The sequence below is a fragment of the Empidonax traillii genome, unplaced genomic scaffold (genome assembly GCF_003031625.1).
Source record: "Empidonax traillii isolate 1590-97213 ecotype Southwest subspecies unplaced genomic scaffold, ASM303162v1 scaffold662:size427329, whole genome shotgun sequence".
Taxonomy (NCBI): Eukaryota; Metazoa; Chordata; class Aves; order Passeriformes; family Tyrannidae; genus Empidonax; species Empidonax traillii.
In genome coordinates, this window is record NW_020955855.1 from 188,318 (window position 1) to 207,021 (window position 18,704).

At 39.5% G+C, this 18,704-nt stretch overlaps 1 protein-coding gene across 7 annotated transcripts in view; it reads right to left on the reverse strand.

Annotated features, from left to right (window-relative positions):
• Positions 1 to 5,453: 5,453 nt before the first annotated feature.
• ZDHHC2 (zinc finger DHHC-type containing 2) overlaps positions 5,454 to 18,704 on the reverse strand; it is a 38,040-nt gene continuing 24,789 nt past the window's right edge. For 4 of the 7 annotated variants that reach the window (XM_027899370.1, XM_027899373.1, XM_027899374.1 and 1 more), the window contains 6 exons: positions 15,808 to 15,940; positions 13,552 to 13,678; positions 13,289 to 13,381; positions 12,060 to 12,169; positions 11,551 to 11,629; positions 5,454 to 9,084 (listed from right to left, as the gene is read on the reverse strand). In XM_027899370.1, the coding sequence (XP_027755171.1) occupies positions 11,589 to 11,629; positions 12,060 to 12,169; positions 13,289 to 13,381; positions 13,552 to 13,678; positions 15,808 to 15,940 (504 nt within the window). In that variant the 3' untranslated portion in view covers positions 5,454 to 9,084; positions 11,551 to 11,588. Of the gene's footprint in view, positions 9,085 to 9,812; positions 10,362 to 11,550; positions 11,630 to 12,059; positions 12,170 to 13,288; positions 13,382 to 13,551; positions 13,679 to 15,807; positions 15,941 to 18,704 lie in introns of those variants that run through there. The other 3 variants (XM_027899371.1, XM_027899372.1, XR_003572975.1) reach the window with 3 other exon arrangements.

An 18,704-nucleotide genomic window follows, 5' to 3' on the forward strand; every position in this document is an offset into this window, starting at 1 on the left:
CTCTGTCACTATTTTTTTCAAAATATGTAATTTTTATTTTAAGCATTTAACCCCCTTGCTCATTGAAACTACTCAAGGAGGATCTTTGAGGTGGGAAAAAATAGGTCTGGAACATATTCTAAGTACTTGAGGCTTTTTCTCATATGAATTCAGGGATGACCTATAATATCTGGGATCCAAGAAATTTTTCTTACCTTATCTGACTGGTTACTCTAAGCTCAAGAATGGTTCATTTCCTCATGCAGGAAATCAGAGAAGAGTAGCAGGAAGCCTGCATTGATGAATGAGGAGCTTCTGATTCAACTCAATATGAAAGGTGGATGCAGGACAGGTGACATTGTCTGACGTGGATTATGGGGCTGGGTTTAAGAAAGCTAAAGTCTCAGAAGTTGAACCTGGTGAGGGACGAGAAAAGATTCTAAAGGGACTTCAGCAGCAAAGAAGTATCAGAGAAAATGAGACCACTGCTTAATGGGAGCAGGAGACTTACTTACAAAGGACATGGGAAGGCCAAGCTACGCAATGCCTTCTTTCTTTGGTTTTTACTCTTAGGACTTGCCTTCAGGAATCCCAGGTCCCTGAGATGCCTAGCAAAGTCTGGAATAAGGAAGACTTATCCTTGGTGGAGGGAGGATCAGGTTAGGAATGTATAAAAAAATGGACATAAAGAAGTTCAAGGGACCTGATAGGATGCACCCTCAAGTGCTGAGGGAGCTGACTGATGTCACTGCAAAGCCATTCTTGTCTTTGAAAGGTCATTATCATAAGGGTAATTTCCTGAGGAGTGGAAGAGATGTCATTCCTACCTTCAAGAAGGGCAAGGAGAACACAGGGAATAGCAGGCTGGTCAGCCTCACCTTGGCCCCTGGGAAGGTGAAGAAACAGATAATCATAGAAACGATTTCCAAATACGATATCCAAAGAATGGATAAGAAAGTGATTGGAAGTAGTCAGCCTGGATTTATAAAGGGGAAATAACTTCTGACCAGCTTGTTGTATTTTACTCTCCTTTGGGCATACGTATTGGATTAGGTGATCACACAGATCCCTTCCAATGCTCTCCCTTGTGTGATACTAGAGCACACTTGCATAGATGGTACCAGGTCCTCATGATGGAAATAGCTGAGGCAGGAGTATGGGTGTTCTGTGCCCACAAGGTAGGGGTGCTTGTTAGTCACCCAGTGGAGACCAAGTGAGTGCTTTATGTTGTACAGTTCCGCGCACACTGTGTCTCACCTAAAAAATCCAATGTGCAGGCTGGAAGGTGTAAAGACCTTCCCCGGTTCTTCGTTCGCGAAGAGACTGGCCATTATTACAGAATGAGCTGGAAGACATAACCCACCTGGCGGGTAGCATAATCTTACAGTAGTTTCATTTTAAAGTAAAATTTCCTAGCTTATAAGTATTAGTGCTTAAGAAATCTTGCATTTCATTGTGTTGGCTCAAAGTTCTTGAGTGGCAGTACTTGTTTAACTCTATAAAATTCTTTTGTGGTCATACAGAAAAACTGGTGAAGGGCTAAGTCAACTGGCAATGTGGGTCCTAGTCCAATGGTCTCTGACCAGGTTCTTCTAGATATTCCACATGAGGAAAGCTTAATGCTGTAGAACCAGATGTACTCAGTTGAAGATACTTGTTGCTATGCGGGATTTTGATTTTGAAAAGTAATGGAGCAACACACTGAAATCACAACACAAACACAATATAGCAATTGTATATACAGTTGAATCGCAATGCAAACATCATTCCCTTTACTGATCTCCATAGCTTGCTCACTGCTGCAGTGGTGGGTGATCCCAGCTGCCAGAAGGACCACAAGGATTGAAGCCAGCTCAAACCTATTGCTCTCCTCAAAGTTGCTTTTGCTGGGTGTCCATGTTTTATACTCTATGTCATGCTGAGCCGTGTTCGCACATCCCCCTGTGGGCGTGGCTGGCTCGGGTATGTAACACTCCTGATTATTTTAGGGAAGATCTATTTGCAACCAGCTGACCCCTTCAACTGATACAGCTGTTTGGTTACAGCAAAGGCCATCAATGGTCCCCTTGGTGAGAGATCAGTTCAGCTTCTTTGGTGACAGCTGTTGTCACTTCCTACATTCTTTTCTGAGCTTCACACGCACAACATCTCTGTCTACTCTGAGTCTTCTTCCACTGAAGGTGTTCATTGATCACTCACAGAACAAAAGTGTGGCTTTGTAAGGCCAGATGTTGCCGGTTTTTGGGGGTTTGTTTGGTTTTTTTTTGTTTGTTTGTGCTGCTTGTTAATGAATGTCATTCAAAGAAAGGGAAAACCCAACAGACTTAAGCTGCTGCGTCTTCACTTTGGCTTCCCAATGGTTTATCTTTTGCTGACATGTTTTGTGGGTTTTCCCCTCCCCATTTTCTCAAGTGTCATTTTTACTTGAGAACACGTGTTTCTGTGACCTCTGTTTTAAACTCCCAATTGTTTTTTCAGCCTTGAATAACTCACCTCAACTAGAGTGCACTGAAAGGAAGAAAACACTTCTCTACTGAATCTGGTTTTAGAACTTCCTTGGAAGTTTAGTATTCACATGATGGATTTAGGGTGGTGTGGGTTCATTGCAGTTTATTAACTTGTAAAATAATTATTGTAAGAAGTGAATTTTTAAATAAAACAGACTTCTCAAGACACTGATTTAACAACAACTCAGTGATGGCAAAGAAAAATAAAAGCCTCTAATAGAATTGTATTTCTCTGACTACCACAAATGGTTGAGTTTGAACCAAATCTCCCAAATAGTAAACATTGATTGTTATGTAGTAAAACAACTTAGTTATTTCTGTGTACTCTTCTATTCATACCATGAAGATATTTTTCTGGTATATCTGATCTTTAGTGTACCGTGATTGGTTAACAGATTATTTTGGTATTTACTTCCCTCTTCCATAACTAGATTACAAGGGAGTGAAACAAGGATGATTCTCCTGCATTATTTTAATAGTCTTGAGTTGGGAATGAAATGTGCCCATTGATGTCAACTGTGAGGATCTGGTTTCTGCAGAGGCTGTGTCCTTCTTCTGCCAGCACAGATATTATTTTCTGCCTCTGCTGAGGTGGGAGAGTTGTCTTGCCCAAGTGTGCTCTTTCCTGTGCTCTTAAGACACTTGCCTCAACTCTCTGTGTTGGATAATGTGAGGGCGAGAGGGGAGTGGAAGCCTTCCCTTCTCTATGCATCACGTAGAAGTTGGCAACAGATGAATTCTTTGAGCTGCATTATAGAGAACATGCTTTATGTTTTGTAGGACAGCAAATCAGAGCTGGCTTACAGTTGACAATATCCTTTCTTTACCTTTCATAATATAATAGCTGAGCTGGCAAGCTCCGTTTTCCTTCATTCTTGTCTGTCTGCATGGAGTGTAGCTGTAGTACCTATGATAGTGTTTCACATGAAGATTAATTGCTAGTGTGCTTATACCATCACTAAGCTATTTTTTTCTAGTGCATCTGTTTGAGCTACTGGCCAGTTACATCTCTGGTATGAAAGAGAAAATAACTGCAAATAAGTTTTTGTTGTTCAGACAAACAGTTTGTGTTGTGTATTTTTTCTTTATAACCAGAGCTCCTTAAGTGAACTGAAAATTATTGTTTTCGGGGAAAAGAGAATTAAAAAAAAAAAAAAGGAAAGTGACTTCATAAAGTGATGACTCTCCGTAAGTGTTGGGTCTGTTCCAGTTATGCCAATCAGTTAAACTGTGAGCATGCAGGAGGTGGGAAAGGGGAGATGGCTCATGGCGCACTCTTCCAACTGCTGCACTCAAACTGTTGGGACCATCTGCTTGAGATTAGAGTGATCTAGGATGAAGCATGTAATCAATTCTTCCCTCCCCCCCCCTTCCCCCCCGTACTGGATTTCAGGATGACCAAGTTACTATATTTCAGTGACGCATGCCAACTTGGAGAAATGAAGGAATTATCTATCTAGAACGATCTTGAGGAGATAGAGGAATAAAGAGAATATAAATATTTTTATATTTCAAATTAGGTACTTTCAATCTGGGCTTCTAAGGAAGGAAAGAAGAGTGTGTGCAGAACGATACAAAATTTAAAAAGGGAACAATTGAAAAAATTGCAGAGAGGAAGTGGCAGGGCTTTCCTTAGATGCCACTTGCTCAAAATTTCACCCCAGAAGGCTGCTGCTTTTCCCATCCTATTACCAGGTCACTGATGAGCAAGTGATAGCTCTAAGTGAAGCAGCAACAGAGACACCCCACCACCCATCCAGCATAGCAGCACATTCTTTTATTTATTTTTGGTTTTGTTTGCATATGGTTCAATACCAGTATTTATGGAAGGGTTTTAAAAATGGGATGAGCTTAAACCATATACCGCAGGTTATGTCTGAACTGGGAGAGGTGAAAACTGCTTACATAACTGCTCCTGCATTTTTAGAGGCCCCTGAGCAGTCTCCACCCTCTCAGCATCGGAAGTGGAGCCAACACTTTCCTAGGGAAGACTTAGCAAAGAGTGGAAAGTCAGGCAGATCAGAAGAATCTGTCATGGGAGAGACTGGAGAGCCCTCATGAAGCAAAGCTGTTGTGGGTGGCAATCCTGGTGAGTAACTGTGGGAGGTGGGCCAACTGAGGCCTACAGAGAATGGAGAAGAATGCAGAAATGCTGCGAAGAGGCCTCAGAGGAAGAAATCTATCTACAAGTGCTTTGACAGCTGCAGCTGCAGGAAGTGCCTGGAACCCAGCAATAAGACATGGCCTCACAGACCCCTGCAGACCCCCCTGTCTGTGCCCCTCACCACTCCTTCCTTGTTTTCCCATTTCCCTGTATGGCTGGACATATTCCCTGCGGCCAATCCCTCCATGTCCCCTTATCACTGACCCTTGGGATTTGATGTTGCTAGCCGGGGTCCTACCTTTATTCCCAAACCTTCTGTATCCCCCTGTATATAAAGTGAGGTTTTAATAAACGCCATTTTGTGGGTCACCCATCCGTGTGCCTATCTCCCATACAAAATGTGCCACTGGGTCTGTCGCGGGTCCCAACCCCACTCGCAATAAGTAACGTTACTCCCTTTCTTGCACCTCCTCACTTTTATAAAGTTAGGTGGCTTTAAGAACCCCCTCTTCTTTTGAAACAAAATGCTACCTTTTCGATCTTCAACAGTATCCAAAAAAGTGCAGCTGTCTGCTCTGCCAGCATAAAGACATTGAGTGTTTCACCCATGAAAGACCATAAAGGAATTGGTTCCTTCTCAATCTCTTTCAGTGTCGTGTTTTCTGAGCTGATAAGGATTTCACAATTAAATTGGGGAAGGGAAACTTACCTATAAAGTCCAAGACTGCTGGTGAAAGGGTGCAAGGTGACATTTACAGCAGCAATGCTGTTAATGAAGCCATAGTAGAGATGATGTTCTTCTGTTCAGGTACACCATAAATAAAACTGAAGGAACTGTGTCAATGACTCCTACGTACATGATGTGCTGAACATGAAGCATTTATTTATGTGAGCAATACATTAACAAGTAGCAAAGTTATACACTAAATTTATGTAGAAATATATTTCCCCTACTTCCAGGACACCAGTCAACTGAATCAGGGCAAGACCTCTCAGTCCAAATAATTATTAAAACCAGCTATAGCATTCCATGCATTAAAACAAACTTGTTTACTGAACCATTCTGCAGTCTCCTTCACAGAAGATACTCAAGAACCACTGCTGCAATCGTGTGCAATGTGCTCGAAGGTGACCCTGCCTGAGCACAGCGGTTGGACCAGATGACCGCATTCATGGTCCCTTTCAACCTTAACCAGTTCTGTAATTCTGTGTTTCATTCATTTACTTTTAGTCTACTAAAGAACTTTCAGCCTGCAATGTAAACTGGACAGTGTTTTTTCTCTCAAGTTGAAGAATTAAACTGCATAGCACCATCTGTGTTTAATTGCTCAGTGGAAGGAGCTCACCAACATTGTGTTTCATTTCCTTAATAAAAATTATTCTCTGTGAAGACCTTGACCACTCCATCACCAGTCCATCAACTGACATAGAGTATGATGCGTGGACCACTTCTGGTGTAGACGTGTTTTGGATTTGTTCTAACCTACAAATTAAAGAAGCTTCTTACGCATGTGGGGAGCTATAATTCATATAACTGTTTACATATATACAAAATAAATATAACTCTTGTCATTAGGGACTCAGGCTCATCTGAGGAGTCTGCAGAACTCGTCCTATTTCCACTAAAGCTTGAAACGCAGTCATACTGCTAGACAAATCACAGATATCAGGGATATTATTTTCTTTTTAGCAAAAAAGTAGACTAGTAACTGTACAGTAGGTAAAAAGCAGTCCTTAAAAAAAATACAGAAATTACACAAAAGGCTGTAGTAAAGTGCCCAGCAAGAATATAAAGGACAGGAGAATCAGTGTAAGCAGACGAACAACATTGCATCCTTGCTCCCCTGACCTCTTCACAAATTCTCCTGCATGCATTTTAACACTGACAATGCTCAATATGACATAAAGAGCATTTTCACTTTGTTATAGAAAGTATTAGAGAGCTTAAAGCCAAGAATATAGTCATATCATCAGAAATTATACTTTGGAGCATGATTAGCTCACTTCTGTCCGTATCTACACAGCCGGGAACCCTCAAAAGCCTGCTGACAGTGTTCTTCACGGAGACAGCTCGTGCCCGTCCAGAGAGCAGATGTGGCAACAGCCTTCTGGCTCAGATCTGCTCAGTGTTTACCTCAGAGCTATCATCCTTTCTCTTTCCACTTCTCCTCCCTTCATCATTGTGTTTCCCATGCCTCCATCAGTTTTCCGCTAGGGGGACAGCCTCTGGCTGCATCAAAGCTGCAGATTACTTAGGGCTATTGTGCTTTCCAAGTGTGACTTCTGAGACATGGAGAAGCCAGGCATTTCTTGATCCCTTATCCCTGGCCTTTCTCTACACCGATCCCCAGCCTTACTGAGAGCTCTCAGAGCCCCGGAAATAGAGAGACTGACATCTGTATTAGAGAGATTCGTTTCCTCAGTGTGTTTTGCTGGGGAAGAAATCTGTCTTTACATAAAAATATGGAGCAAGTTACATTGAAGCTGAATTTCAACTTTTTACTCAGTACTTTTAAATGCATGCTCCATGACAAACCACCCTGTGACTAACTGCGTAAAAAACAAGACTCTACAGATATAGAGAACCTGAAGTGTTAAAAAATATATTTTCCCTCTTCCCCCTTATCCCTTAACAAGTTCACCTTTAAACAAACATAAATACGAGGTAAGCTGACAGAACAATACTGAATAAATAGCTGCAAAAAATCTTTTGGTTGCTAGATCTCTGCAGGCATCATGTAAACTGTATGCTACCTTCATGCTAGTTCAGAAAAGGTGTTCTACATCAAGGGATCCACATTCTGGCACTTCTGGCAAGAAACAGATGTTTTCAGGCTGGTAAAATTTTGAGATTAAAAAAACAGAAGTAAAATAAATACATTTTTCCCCACTAGAAAAAAAGCGCGACATTTGTGTTCTACCAGCTATCACTCCAATTGTGAACCCAAGAAAGAAAAATTCTGAAGTTACCTGCCTGTAGAAGAGTTAATGATAGTATTCTTTGCTTTCAGAATTATGTCACTTAGTCCTGCTGCCAGTTTTCTAAACAAACAACTGGCATCTTTATACTAGGAACCAACCTGCTAAGAGACTCAGGTTTGACAACAGAAGTACTTTTCTGTTTCAACTGAGCTGAGCTTAGTCAGAGAGGTTTTCACTTTTTTTTTTGACTAGTCCTTTTATCTAGCCACCTTTCTCCTAAAGTTGGTTTCAGAATAACAATTTGCATTTAAATGTAAACACTGATACCATAAATGTAGTGTATACAAAAGGCACAAGACAGTTAGATTTGTGTTGCTGAAACTTCCTTGACTTTGAAAACTGATAATGTGTCCTTTTTTACCTGGCCAGTAACCTCTGATGCTAAGAAAGCTGCTAGCTCCTAACTTTATTGAAGGGGATTTCCTATGTGCAGCAGCTTGGCTTTTTGGTATTGCAATCAAAAGTTTGTTGTCCTGTAAATGCAAATATCATAAGTCATAACAGTGTCTCCTTGATTGTACATAATATTAAGTTATGCAGTAAGAAAGGCAGTGTCTTGAAGAACAAGTGAAAAAGAAATCTGACACAAATACTGATAATACGAGACTAGGAGCTTGAAAGACAGAGGCCCTCAGGAACACAGGTTGGTAAAAAGCCTTTTGGATCAAAGTTCAGTGCCAACATTCACTTCCCAAAGGGGTTAAGAGCTCCAAATGGGACAATAAAATTGTCTATCCTGTGCAGTTGGACTATTCTGTGCAGCTCCCACCAAAATCCCCAGCTGGCCAGTTTCATTTATGTATTACCCATCTGAATACAGGCTTTTTATCACATCACTGAGCAGTGACCCACTGTAGCATTCACTTAAAGGATTTTTTTCCCCTCTATAACTTTTCAAGCTATTGGTAGTGCAGATCTGAGGGGAAACTGAGCTTTTGCAATAATGTTTTCCAAAAAATGTTCCAAAAATAGACATTTCACTTGGGTCTTCTTATCTTCAAAAACTGCTTATCAAACACCCAAAAGAAAATTCAGTCCACCAAGCCACTAAATTATTCATAATCAACACTGGGTGTTCTCCCAGTTCAAAAGGAATTCATAAGGGCAGCAGTGCAAAAATTTGATTTTAAAGTCAACTACTTTCAACAATTTGAATTAAAAGGTGAAACCAAGGCAAGAACATGGACTGATATGTAAGAAGATCACATTTTTCTTGTGCTGAATATCAAAGTAAAACCAGCCATTTGTAAACTCAGTCCCCTGTTTTTTTTCATTTCCCAATATTCAATCATCCTTCACCATTCAAACACAGTAATTTTAAGTTGAAAAATTCTTTTTCTGGTTCAGAAGTAGTATTTCTAGTTTTGTGTTTCAAGCAGTGACATGGAGACAATTAATCATCTGTCAGTTTGTTTTCTGAGCACAGCCATACAGGAGCAGACAGGAACAGCTGACCAACAGGGCTGAACTTGGAAGAATACATCTTCCTTCCAATGACAGCTTGGTCTTAAACTGGAACAGAACATTAATCACAAAATACATTATTACAATCAAAGAACACTTAAAAATTAAGTTGTTGCTACAGGTCTCATCAATTTGAAGGGAAAAGTGATCAACAGAAGAATGAAAATTCCACCCCGAAGAGGAACACCATAAGACTGTTACTAATGTTATGTTACTAATCTACTTCAGGATGACAATGATTAAGTACTGACTACATAGCAAGCAGGCCACCAGTGTATAAAACGAAGTGAGCTATTTTTACAGTATTTTCAGGTACCAGCATCATTAAAAAACAATTCTCTATTACATTAGCATAAGCCACATCTGGCATTCTCAGTAATAACTATGAAGGATTATAGGATACAAGTTATTGAACAGATCCTTAGTTGGGACAGAAATTCTAACTCTAACACACTGTCAGGGGCTGTGAGCTGTATTTTTCATGTCAAAGATGAAATTAACTTGGTTTTGTTGTGGTGACCTCAGCAGCCCTATTATTCTAATTCACTCCCTAGCAACAAATATAACTCAAATGCTGACAATTAAGCAATGAAGTTAAATGCAAAGTAGTTTAAAAAAGTTTTTATATAAGGGCTCTTATTCCAGCAACTGTATGTCATATATATATATATATATATATATATATATATATATATATATATATAAATTGACCTTTTTTACTTCTCCATAAAGTTTTTTAAGTGCCACATAGAAATTGCTCAGAATTAAGTCAGTCACAGACAATGTTTGATATTCAGAATAATCTGAATGAATAAGTTCCAATAAAATGTACAACTCTTCAAAGAAAGATTAAAGTTTAAAAGCTATAGCTTAAGTAAATAAAGTGTTAGGACTTTAGAACGTAGAACTCTGACCCAATAAAACTAGCTGCAATTTATGGTATTTCTGTAACATAATCCAAAAATCTGTTTCTTTAACGTCTGTCTCCAATGTTTTACTCTTGATCAGTGATGACATGTAAGATATCATGCTAACTGCAGCTGAGTATTCTTTTCCAGTAGCTACTCTTTTGTTAAAAAAAATGATGGATTAAACAGGGCAGAAATACAGCATTTTCCATTTTGAACAAAGGGTTAGAAATGAGGTTTTTATATTCTTTTCAAATAACATACACAGAGCAGTCAAAATTGCAGACACCATCTTGAGTTTCCTTCACTCGTCTCTTTAACTCTGCTCATCTGACACCCACATTTTCAACACTTCTAACACTTCACATCATTATGAAGTTTGCAGATGTACCTATATCTAGAACTGTGTCTTCATCACTGAACACAAAACCAGAATGTAAGGGTCAAGAATTTTTTTTAGTATCTCTTATGAATCCAACTCAACTTTTGGGAACTTTTTGGTACAAGCTATGGGCCCATCTATTGGTATCTGCACACCTACCATTTTTATAATCTGCTTTGACAGTGATCAATACCACTTCTGATGGATCTAGTAACAAACAATGCATTTCCCTGATGGCTTTTCATGCCTTCCACTTCCTCCTTGAGGGACCATGACAGCATGTCCAGGAGTCAGGTCATACACAAATGAAGGACGTCCACTCGAGACACTTTTTCAGGATGACTGAAAAGGTACCTCCAACAGTAGAGACAGAACTGACCTTGCTGTCATACCAACTATTGCTCCATAGCAATTACTTGGTATGCAGAAAGTCTTAGGGTTGGGGTCAAAATTTTTATACAGTTTTAAATACGAAATAGTTTCATTCAATAAGCTTTGGTAGAGTTAGCAATATTTAAATACTAAACTGAATATGATGATAAGATTGTGTTCATTCCCCACAACCCAATTATTAAAGTGTCCTTATGTACCTAACAGAATTTACTAGCTGCTTCTCAAACTTGCTTTCTGGGAAGTCTATGTTGCAAGATATCAATGGAAGAAAACAAAAAAATCTCAGCTGTTTTTGACAATAGGTGATTAAATGCTCAGGAAGTCATACAGACACCTATCAGATAGGATGCAGCTCACTGCCTGACACAGAAAAAGACATTAATAGCTTACATTTTAGATTAAATCTTTTTTCCTTCATCATTTGATAGACCTTTACCTGCTTTAGCATACCAAGCTATGATCTTTGCATTCAGTGTTAAGAACTAACTTAATATTCAAACTCAGCTTCACAAATATGGGCTGATCAGTTTGAATAGTCATAATTTCATTGTCTTTCTAAAGAAAGGAAATAACAATAATAATAATATATTGGAGTATTGCCTAAAACTAATGGGTATAAAGATTAAACTATTTTGCAAACATGATACATCAAGAAATAGAAGGTTCAGTTTAAAACTATGGATTCATGTGCTACTACTTCATGTGCAGATAAAAAAATTACCTGAAGGAAAGAAAACATACAGGAATTGTTTTAGTAATTTTCTTTTGTGCGTTCTTCAAGTGATAAGGAATCACAGAATACCACATTAAGTACAGAGACTATTAACATACCTTTTCCTTATATATTCAGATGTTTCTTTTAAGGGAAATTAGGTTTCATTTTCCATGATTAATGCAGGATTGTTCATACCTTTAAAGACAAAGAATGGTACTTTCAAAAGAAAAGGTCTCATGTCTACTTCAGCAAATAATACAACCTTTAATTAACAATCATTTTAATGCCATTACAGTACTCTGAAGTCTATTCCTCTCCTGTGTCTATCACACAGCTTTTCACTAGTTGCAACTGGGTGTTATCACATTCTTTCATAAGTGATTTCTTGTCAAATGTACTATCAGTCCTAGCTTAAAAGATAATTAGCACCTACTGGTGTCAGTGTCCTCAGTACCTCTTGGTAAGGTTTAACTCAGAAGGGCACAGCAGCTTTGACACATGGAACTTCCAACAAGCACGTGTTTAGAAGAAGCTTCATGAATTTTGGTTCATGCATACAAATCAAGTAACTTTCCAAAACGAGTTTATACAACACAAATCGTTGCAGCCTAAATCAATTCCTTACCAACTTTGCCCTTTTCAGCCCTTGCACTGGTTTCTGACCAAGAAGGTGTATCCGTAAGAAGGTGGCTCTGGGAATCACGCAACGGCTTTGCAGGAAACAGATGGTTCTCACTGTAGTGCCAATAAAAAGAACATTAGTGAACTGCAGTAATTTTTCATTGTCTTACCACACATTACATACACTCTGTCATATGCAGTACTTTTCTTACGTTCCCTTGCTGCTTTTCTGATGAATCACTACTCTTTTATCATTACATATATTACAGCATGGTTGTCACAGATGCAAGTGAAATCTAAAAAGCAACTCCACAGAAGAACAGGGAAACATTCTGATTTTTAATTTGACAGCTATTATATATTAATACATGTATGTACTTTAGCTCCAAAGGCACTCTTACCTATAATCTTTCCCACTACAAGAAGCTTGACATGATAAATATTGGAGAGAACATCTCCCAAATCTCTTGCCTAACATAAGCTATGGAACGCTGGGGTAAGATAAAATGTCAGTAAGCAGCTAGCTGAAATGCAATATATTTCTATTACCAACAAAAGATTGTCAATATGATTCCATTATAATTTCTTAATCACGTATTCAAATTTACTATACTTATCACACTTTTCATTACATAAATGTTGCAAAAAATATATGAAACACTAAATTATTATATTTTAAAGGAGCATCTGCATACTTTTTCACACTTTAAAGATGTCATGTCCATTAAGTTTAAGAATTAATAAGATATGTTCTATTATCAGCAGAAACAACACTTAATATTTAGCTTCCTGTGCTTTAGCACAAGTGCCATAAGGGATTCCCTCATGTGAAGCAGCTTTCACCAGACATGAAAAAGCAGGCCTCCCCCAAAAGCTGTGCAAGGTAATGGATTTGCATCGCAGGCAGAACAACTAACCAGCTTGTATGTATGCAGAACAGAATGCTTTTGGTACTGAATGTCAGGAAGGTGTGGAAAATTCAGGTCCTGAGATGCCACTGAACCAAGACAAAGTACATCAGGGGAAAAAAACCCACCCCACCTCACTTCCATAACGTAAAAATAAATCTGAGAATTAGCCAATTAGCTTAGCTGTTTCAAATCTGACCTGGATTTATTAACAGGGTACATAAAAGTGGTAAACAAATGAAGAGTATCTTACACATGGTTCTATTTATGTGTACACAAGAAAAAAAAATCAACTATTTAGAATAAGTAACAAAAAGCAGATTACTTTTTAGATGCTGAATTAAGACCACCAGGTGTGGAAGCTTGCTCAGGATCCTGATTAACAAGGCAAGTTGGGAAGGAGCAACCATCCCCTAAACTGAAAAATTCAGAATTAGTTTCATACATACAAAAATCCAACAACTCTGAAGAACTTTTTTATTAAAGTGAGTATTACTGCCTCTTATTTCAAAAAACTAACCACCCCCAAATCCTCTGGATCCTGATTATTCAACAGTTTCAGGGACTGAAGCATTAAGGACAGCATACCTTGAAAACACAGGCAGCAACCAATATTTCTTCTCATCACCAAACACCTGTCTTAGGTTTTTGCTGAAGCCCAAGCTAAAGCCATTTTTGTCTGTTCTATGACGAAATATGGGAGCTCTGAATACCTCTTAAAAGAGAAAGATTAATTAGATCTCTTTGCAAGTTAGAATGTTTGAGTTTCACACCAGTATACAGGCAATTGCACCAATGATACCATCACCCAAGAGGAAAGGCAAGGGAGAGTGAGGAATTAACTTTTTAAGAAGGCATAATGTGTTTATATGAAGATTTCAGCATGTGACTGTACCACAGAGAGTGCTCAAGAAAGAAAAACCTAAACAGAAGGCTTAAGACAGAAAGAGAAATGGAAAAGCAGAAAAGCTTAACCTACTTCAGTAGTAAGACTAGCCTTTCACACCCTGGGGTATGAAAACATTGTGTGTTTTTACAGCTGCATAAAGAAATTACTTTGTTCATAGACCCAGATTATTTCCCATGGACATGCAACCTAAATTTCTGGAGAAGAGAGCCAAATATAGCTTTAAGTGTTGCAAAGTGCCTGAGGCACAAAATTCATTCACTTTCCACTAAGTGACTGATAGCCACTTAATTCCCTTAATTGGCTATATATAGCAGGCAAACTCCATCCTGATGTCCTGACAGTACAGCTCCCAAAAACCATGTCAGAAACATGCTGAGACTGTCCTTCTGCACTAAAACTTTAGCTATGAACTGCTGGAAATGACCTCCCACATGTAGTATGGATTAGTTTACAACGGATTTTAAAGAAGGGGGAAGGGAAAATAGGGGCACCCTTTCAGATGCCCATGTTTAGCCAGGAAAACACCTCCCAGGATGATTTAATGAAGTCATGGCTTCATTACCAAATTACTGCATGTTTAGGGTTTCACATACTGAGCAATTTCCCAAAGTAAAATAGGAAGAAGAGACAAACAGATCCTTTTGAGTATCCTAAGTATGCAAAAACCATGTCATATTACCTATATTGAATTCTGTTTGTTTTGAAAATGAAATGATGAATTAAAAGTGTAATGTATAATGGTTACCTCTGAACAATTTCTTCTGCACTAAATTTGTAAGACCAGTTTATAAACAGAATACCTAATTACTGCCATTCATTTAAGCATCTTTAATAAAACTTTTCTCCATTTATAACTAGATTGAACAATTTTTTTCCAATACTAATTTCTAAGTCAATGATTTGTCAGAATACTGGAGAAATCCACAAACCCTAGAGAAATCTTGACATAAACAAGCTTTCTTCCATTGATATAGATATCTATTTTCAAAATTTTCCATTAGTCACCTATATATTAGTAAACCCAAAGAGAACTGGAAAAAACAGATCAATTCATTGGCTTACTCTAATTCAGCTTACATCAACAGAAAAGCATTTAAAGATTCAGAACTTTAATGGCTATATTGCAAATTGGCATTACTACAGTCCAGGACATAGCATAGAACAGGTACTCAAATCTTCTGCATCTTCTTTTATTTATTAAGATTTGTAATCAGAAAAACATGCATTTAAGTGGAGGAAAATCCTGGTTTAAGGCTGATATTCAATGCAGTTATATATACTGCCATATAGCAGAGGAACAGGCCATCTTCTTTGAGGTTTTTAAAATTAATTCATAACAGAGTCCTTTGTGTCTATAATTATGTGGCAGACAGGTCTCACAACTGTGAAACTGCCTTTAGGATCTCCATTGTTCATTTACTACTAAATATAAAAGCACAGCCTGTTCTTTTGTAACAGGCCTCTTACAGAAATTTGGTTCTGCAGGGGGTAAGGGTGGATATGAAGTGCTGGACCCACTGCCCTTACTGAGACACCACATCAGAGGACTCTGACCTTGGGGCTGAGAGTGCCAAACAAGAATCACATGTACGAGCATGCAGTACTGCATCTAACATTTATTAGAAAATCATCTCAATTTCATTTTCATGTTTTTAGTCTATTTAGTTTCTGTTAATAAGCTGTGGGTGGAAAGCAGTGAGAGGAAGAGCATAAGTTTGTTAATGACTAACCCCTTTGGGGCAAGAGGGAAAGAGAATTTCCAGGGAGCAGCAGAACTGGGGAGTCAGGACTGGACACTGACAGATCTGGGCAATTCTAACCAGTGTCCAAGGAACCTGTGTAGAACTGCCCACTTTTTCTATTACACCCATACATATAATATAATTTATTATGTATTTTTTGCTGTCAAACACAGAAGCATTAAATCTACTTACCTAATGTGGATTTATTCTTGCTGACAAGCCAACAGTGATATCCAAAGAGAGAAGACAAACTGACAGAAAACATAGCTGCAGCAAAGAATAAAAACATGATGTGGAACTTGGCTTGAGTATCAGGAAGGCCATTCTAAAAATAAAAAAAAAATTACGCCATTAGAATTAGGGAAATAGCTGTTTAATTTGATTATTATTTAATCCTCTATTCAGCCAAATCAAATTCAGCACAGAGACAAATGTACCACACAACAAGAATATGAATAAATGAATTATACACCTCCAGTGTACAGACAAGCTATGCAACTAGGCTGGTGACAGCACCTAAGTTAAAGAAACAGGCCCTTTCTTGAGAAACTCTAAATACTGAGAGCAAGAATCTGAAATTTGGATCTGAACTTTGAAGTGTTTTTTAGTGAAGAATAATTTATCTTTATAAAAATTGTTCTAATTAGCCTTTTCAAAATACTTATAGCATAAATCAGCTTCAAAAAATTTAAGAAATTATTATAATAATTAAGAAATGTCATGACCTATGATAAAGAGAAAAAAATGAGGGCTATGGTTATTAGATCTTTTGTACTTTTGCACACGTTATTAGGAGATTACAATGTAATGCCTCGGAATCACAGAATGCCTTGGCTTGGATGGAAAAAGTGCCAGCAAAATCTCAACTCCGGACATGAGGAGAGCAGACTTCAGGCTGCTCAGGGTATTAGTAAGTAAGGTCCTCTGGGAAAATGTTTTTGCAGATGCTGGGGTCCATCACTGATGGTCACTTTTCAAATACCACTTCCTAAGGGCACAGGAACTGGCAGTTCCCAAGTGCTGGAAATCAAACAGGCAAGGCAGAAGGTTGGCTTGGCTGAACAGGAATCCTCTCATGAAGATAAGGCAAAAAAAGGAAGATGTATGCCCAGTGGAAACAAGGTCAAGTGATATGGGAAGAATTCAGAGATTCTGTTTGCCACTGTAGGGAGAAAATCTGTGTGGCCAAATCCCAGCTGGAGTTGAAGCTGCCAGAAATGTGGGGGACAATAAAAAGAGTTTCTTCAAATACATTAATGGGAATTGGCAGTTTATAAATATCACCAGCCTGTTACAGGATGGGGATGGTCACCTCACAAACAGGGACGGAGACAAGGCAGGAGTGTTTAATGCGTTCTTTTCCTCTGTCTTCAACTCGGATGACGGACTAAGGGGGTCTCAGTGCCCTGAGCTGGAAGGACCATGACTGATAACAATCAATTCCCAGTCAACCTTGAAGTTGTGCGGGATCTACTGCTCCAGGTGGATCCCTACAAATCTGTCGAGCCTGATGGGATTCATCCAGGAATCCTCAAAGAATTAGCTGATGTCATCACAGAACCTCTCTTGATTTTTGAGCCATCTTGGGAATCTGGAGAGGTCCCAGCTGACTGGAAACTGCTGAATGTTGTCCTGATTTTCAAGAAGAGCAAGAAGGCGGATCCTGGTAACTGCAGATGTGCCAGTCTCACTTCAGTGCCTGGTAAAGTTATGGAGATGATTCTAAGGGGTATTGAAAAACATCTAAAAGACTGTGCTGTAATTTATCACAGCCAGCAAGGCTTCATGAGAGGAAAGTCCTGCTTATCAAATCTGATTTCCTTTTATGACAAGGTAACCCACCTAGATGATCAAGAGAAGCAAGTTGATGCAACCTTTTTGGATTCCACTAAAGCTTTTGATACTGTCTCTCACAGGATCCTTCTGGACAAAGTGTCCAGCACACAGCTGGATAAACACATCATGTGGTGGGTGAGCAATTGGGTCACGGGTTGAGCAGAGGGTAATAGTGAACGGGGGAAAATCACACTGGTGACCTGTCACTAGTGGGGTTCCACAGGGCTCCATCTTAGGCCCTGTGCTCTTCAAACATCTTCATATAGGACTTGAATACAGGACTGGAAGGGATATTAAGCAAGTTTTCAGATAACACAAAACTGGGAGAAGCTGCTGACTGCCTCAAAGGCAGGGAGACCCTGCAGAGAGACCTTGATAAATCAGAGGGCTGGGCAATCACCAACCATATGAGGTTCAACAAGGGAAAGTGCCAGATTCTGCACCTGGGATGGGGCAACCCTGGATATATGTACAGACTGGGGAATGAGATGCTGGAGAGCAGTGCCATGGAAAGGGACCTGGGGGTCCTGGTCACTGGGAAGTTGAACATGATTCAGCAGTGCCCTGGCAGCCAGGAGGGCCAACCGTGTCCTGGGGGCATCAGGCAAAGCATCACCAGCTGGCTGAGGGAGGGATTGTCCCGCTCTGCTCTGCACTGGGGTGGCCTCACCTTGAATATTGTGTGCAGTTTTGGGCACCACAATATAAGAAAGATATTAAGCTGTTAGAGAGTGTTCAAAGGAGGGCAATGAAGATGGTGAAGGACCTTGAGGGGAAGCCGTATGAGTAGCAGCTGAGGTCACTTGGTCTGTTCAGCCTGGAGAAGAGGAGACTGAGGGGGGAGACCTCATTGCAGTCTACAACTTCCTTGGGAGGGGAAGAGGAGGGGCAGGCACTGATCTCTTCTCTGTGGTGACAGGATCCGAGGGAATGGCCTGAAATTGTGTTGCGTCAGAGAAGGTTTAGGTTGGATATTAGAAAAAGGTTCTTCACCCAGAGGGTGGTTGGGCACTGGAACAGGCCTCCCAGGAAAGTGGTCAGAGCACCGGGCCTGAGGCACATGGTGTGACTCCTGGGGATAGTCCTGTGAAGGGCTAAGGGTTGGACTCAATGATCCTTACAGGTCCATTTGAACTCAGTGTGTTCTGTGATTCTGTGATCTAGTTCAAAGGCCCCTGCCAAGGATAGGTACAGCTTCCACTAGAGCAGGTTGCTCCAAGCCCCATTCAACCTGGCCTTGAACACTTCCAGAA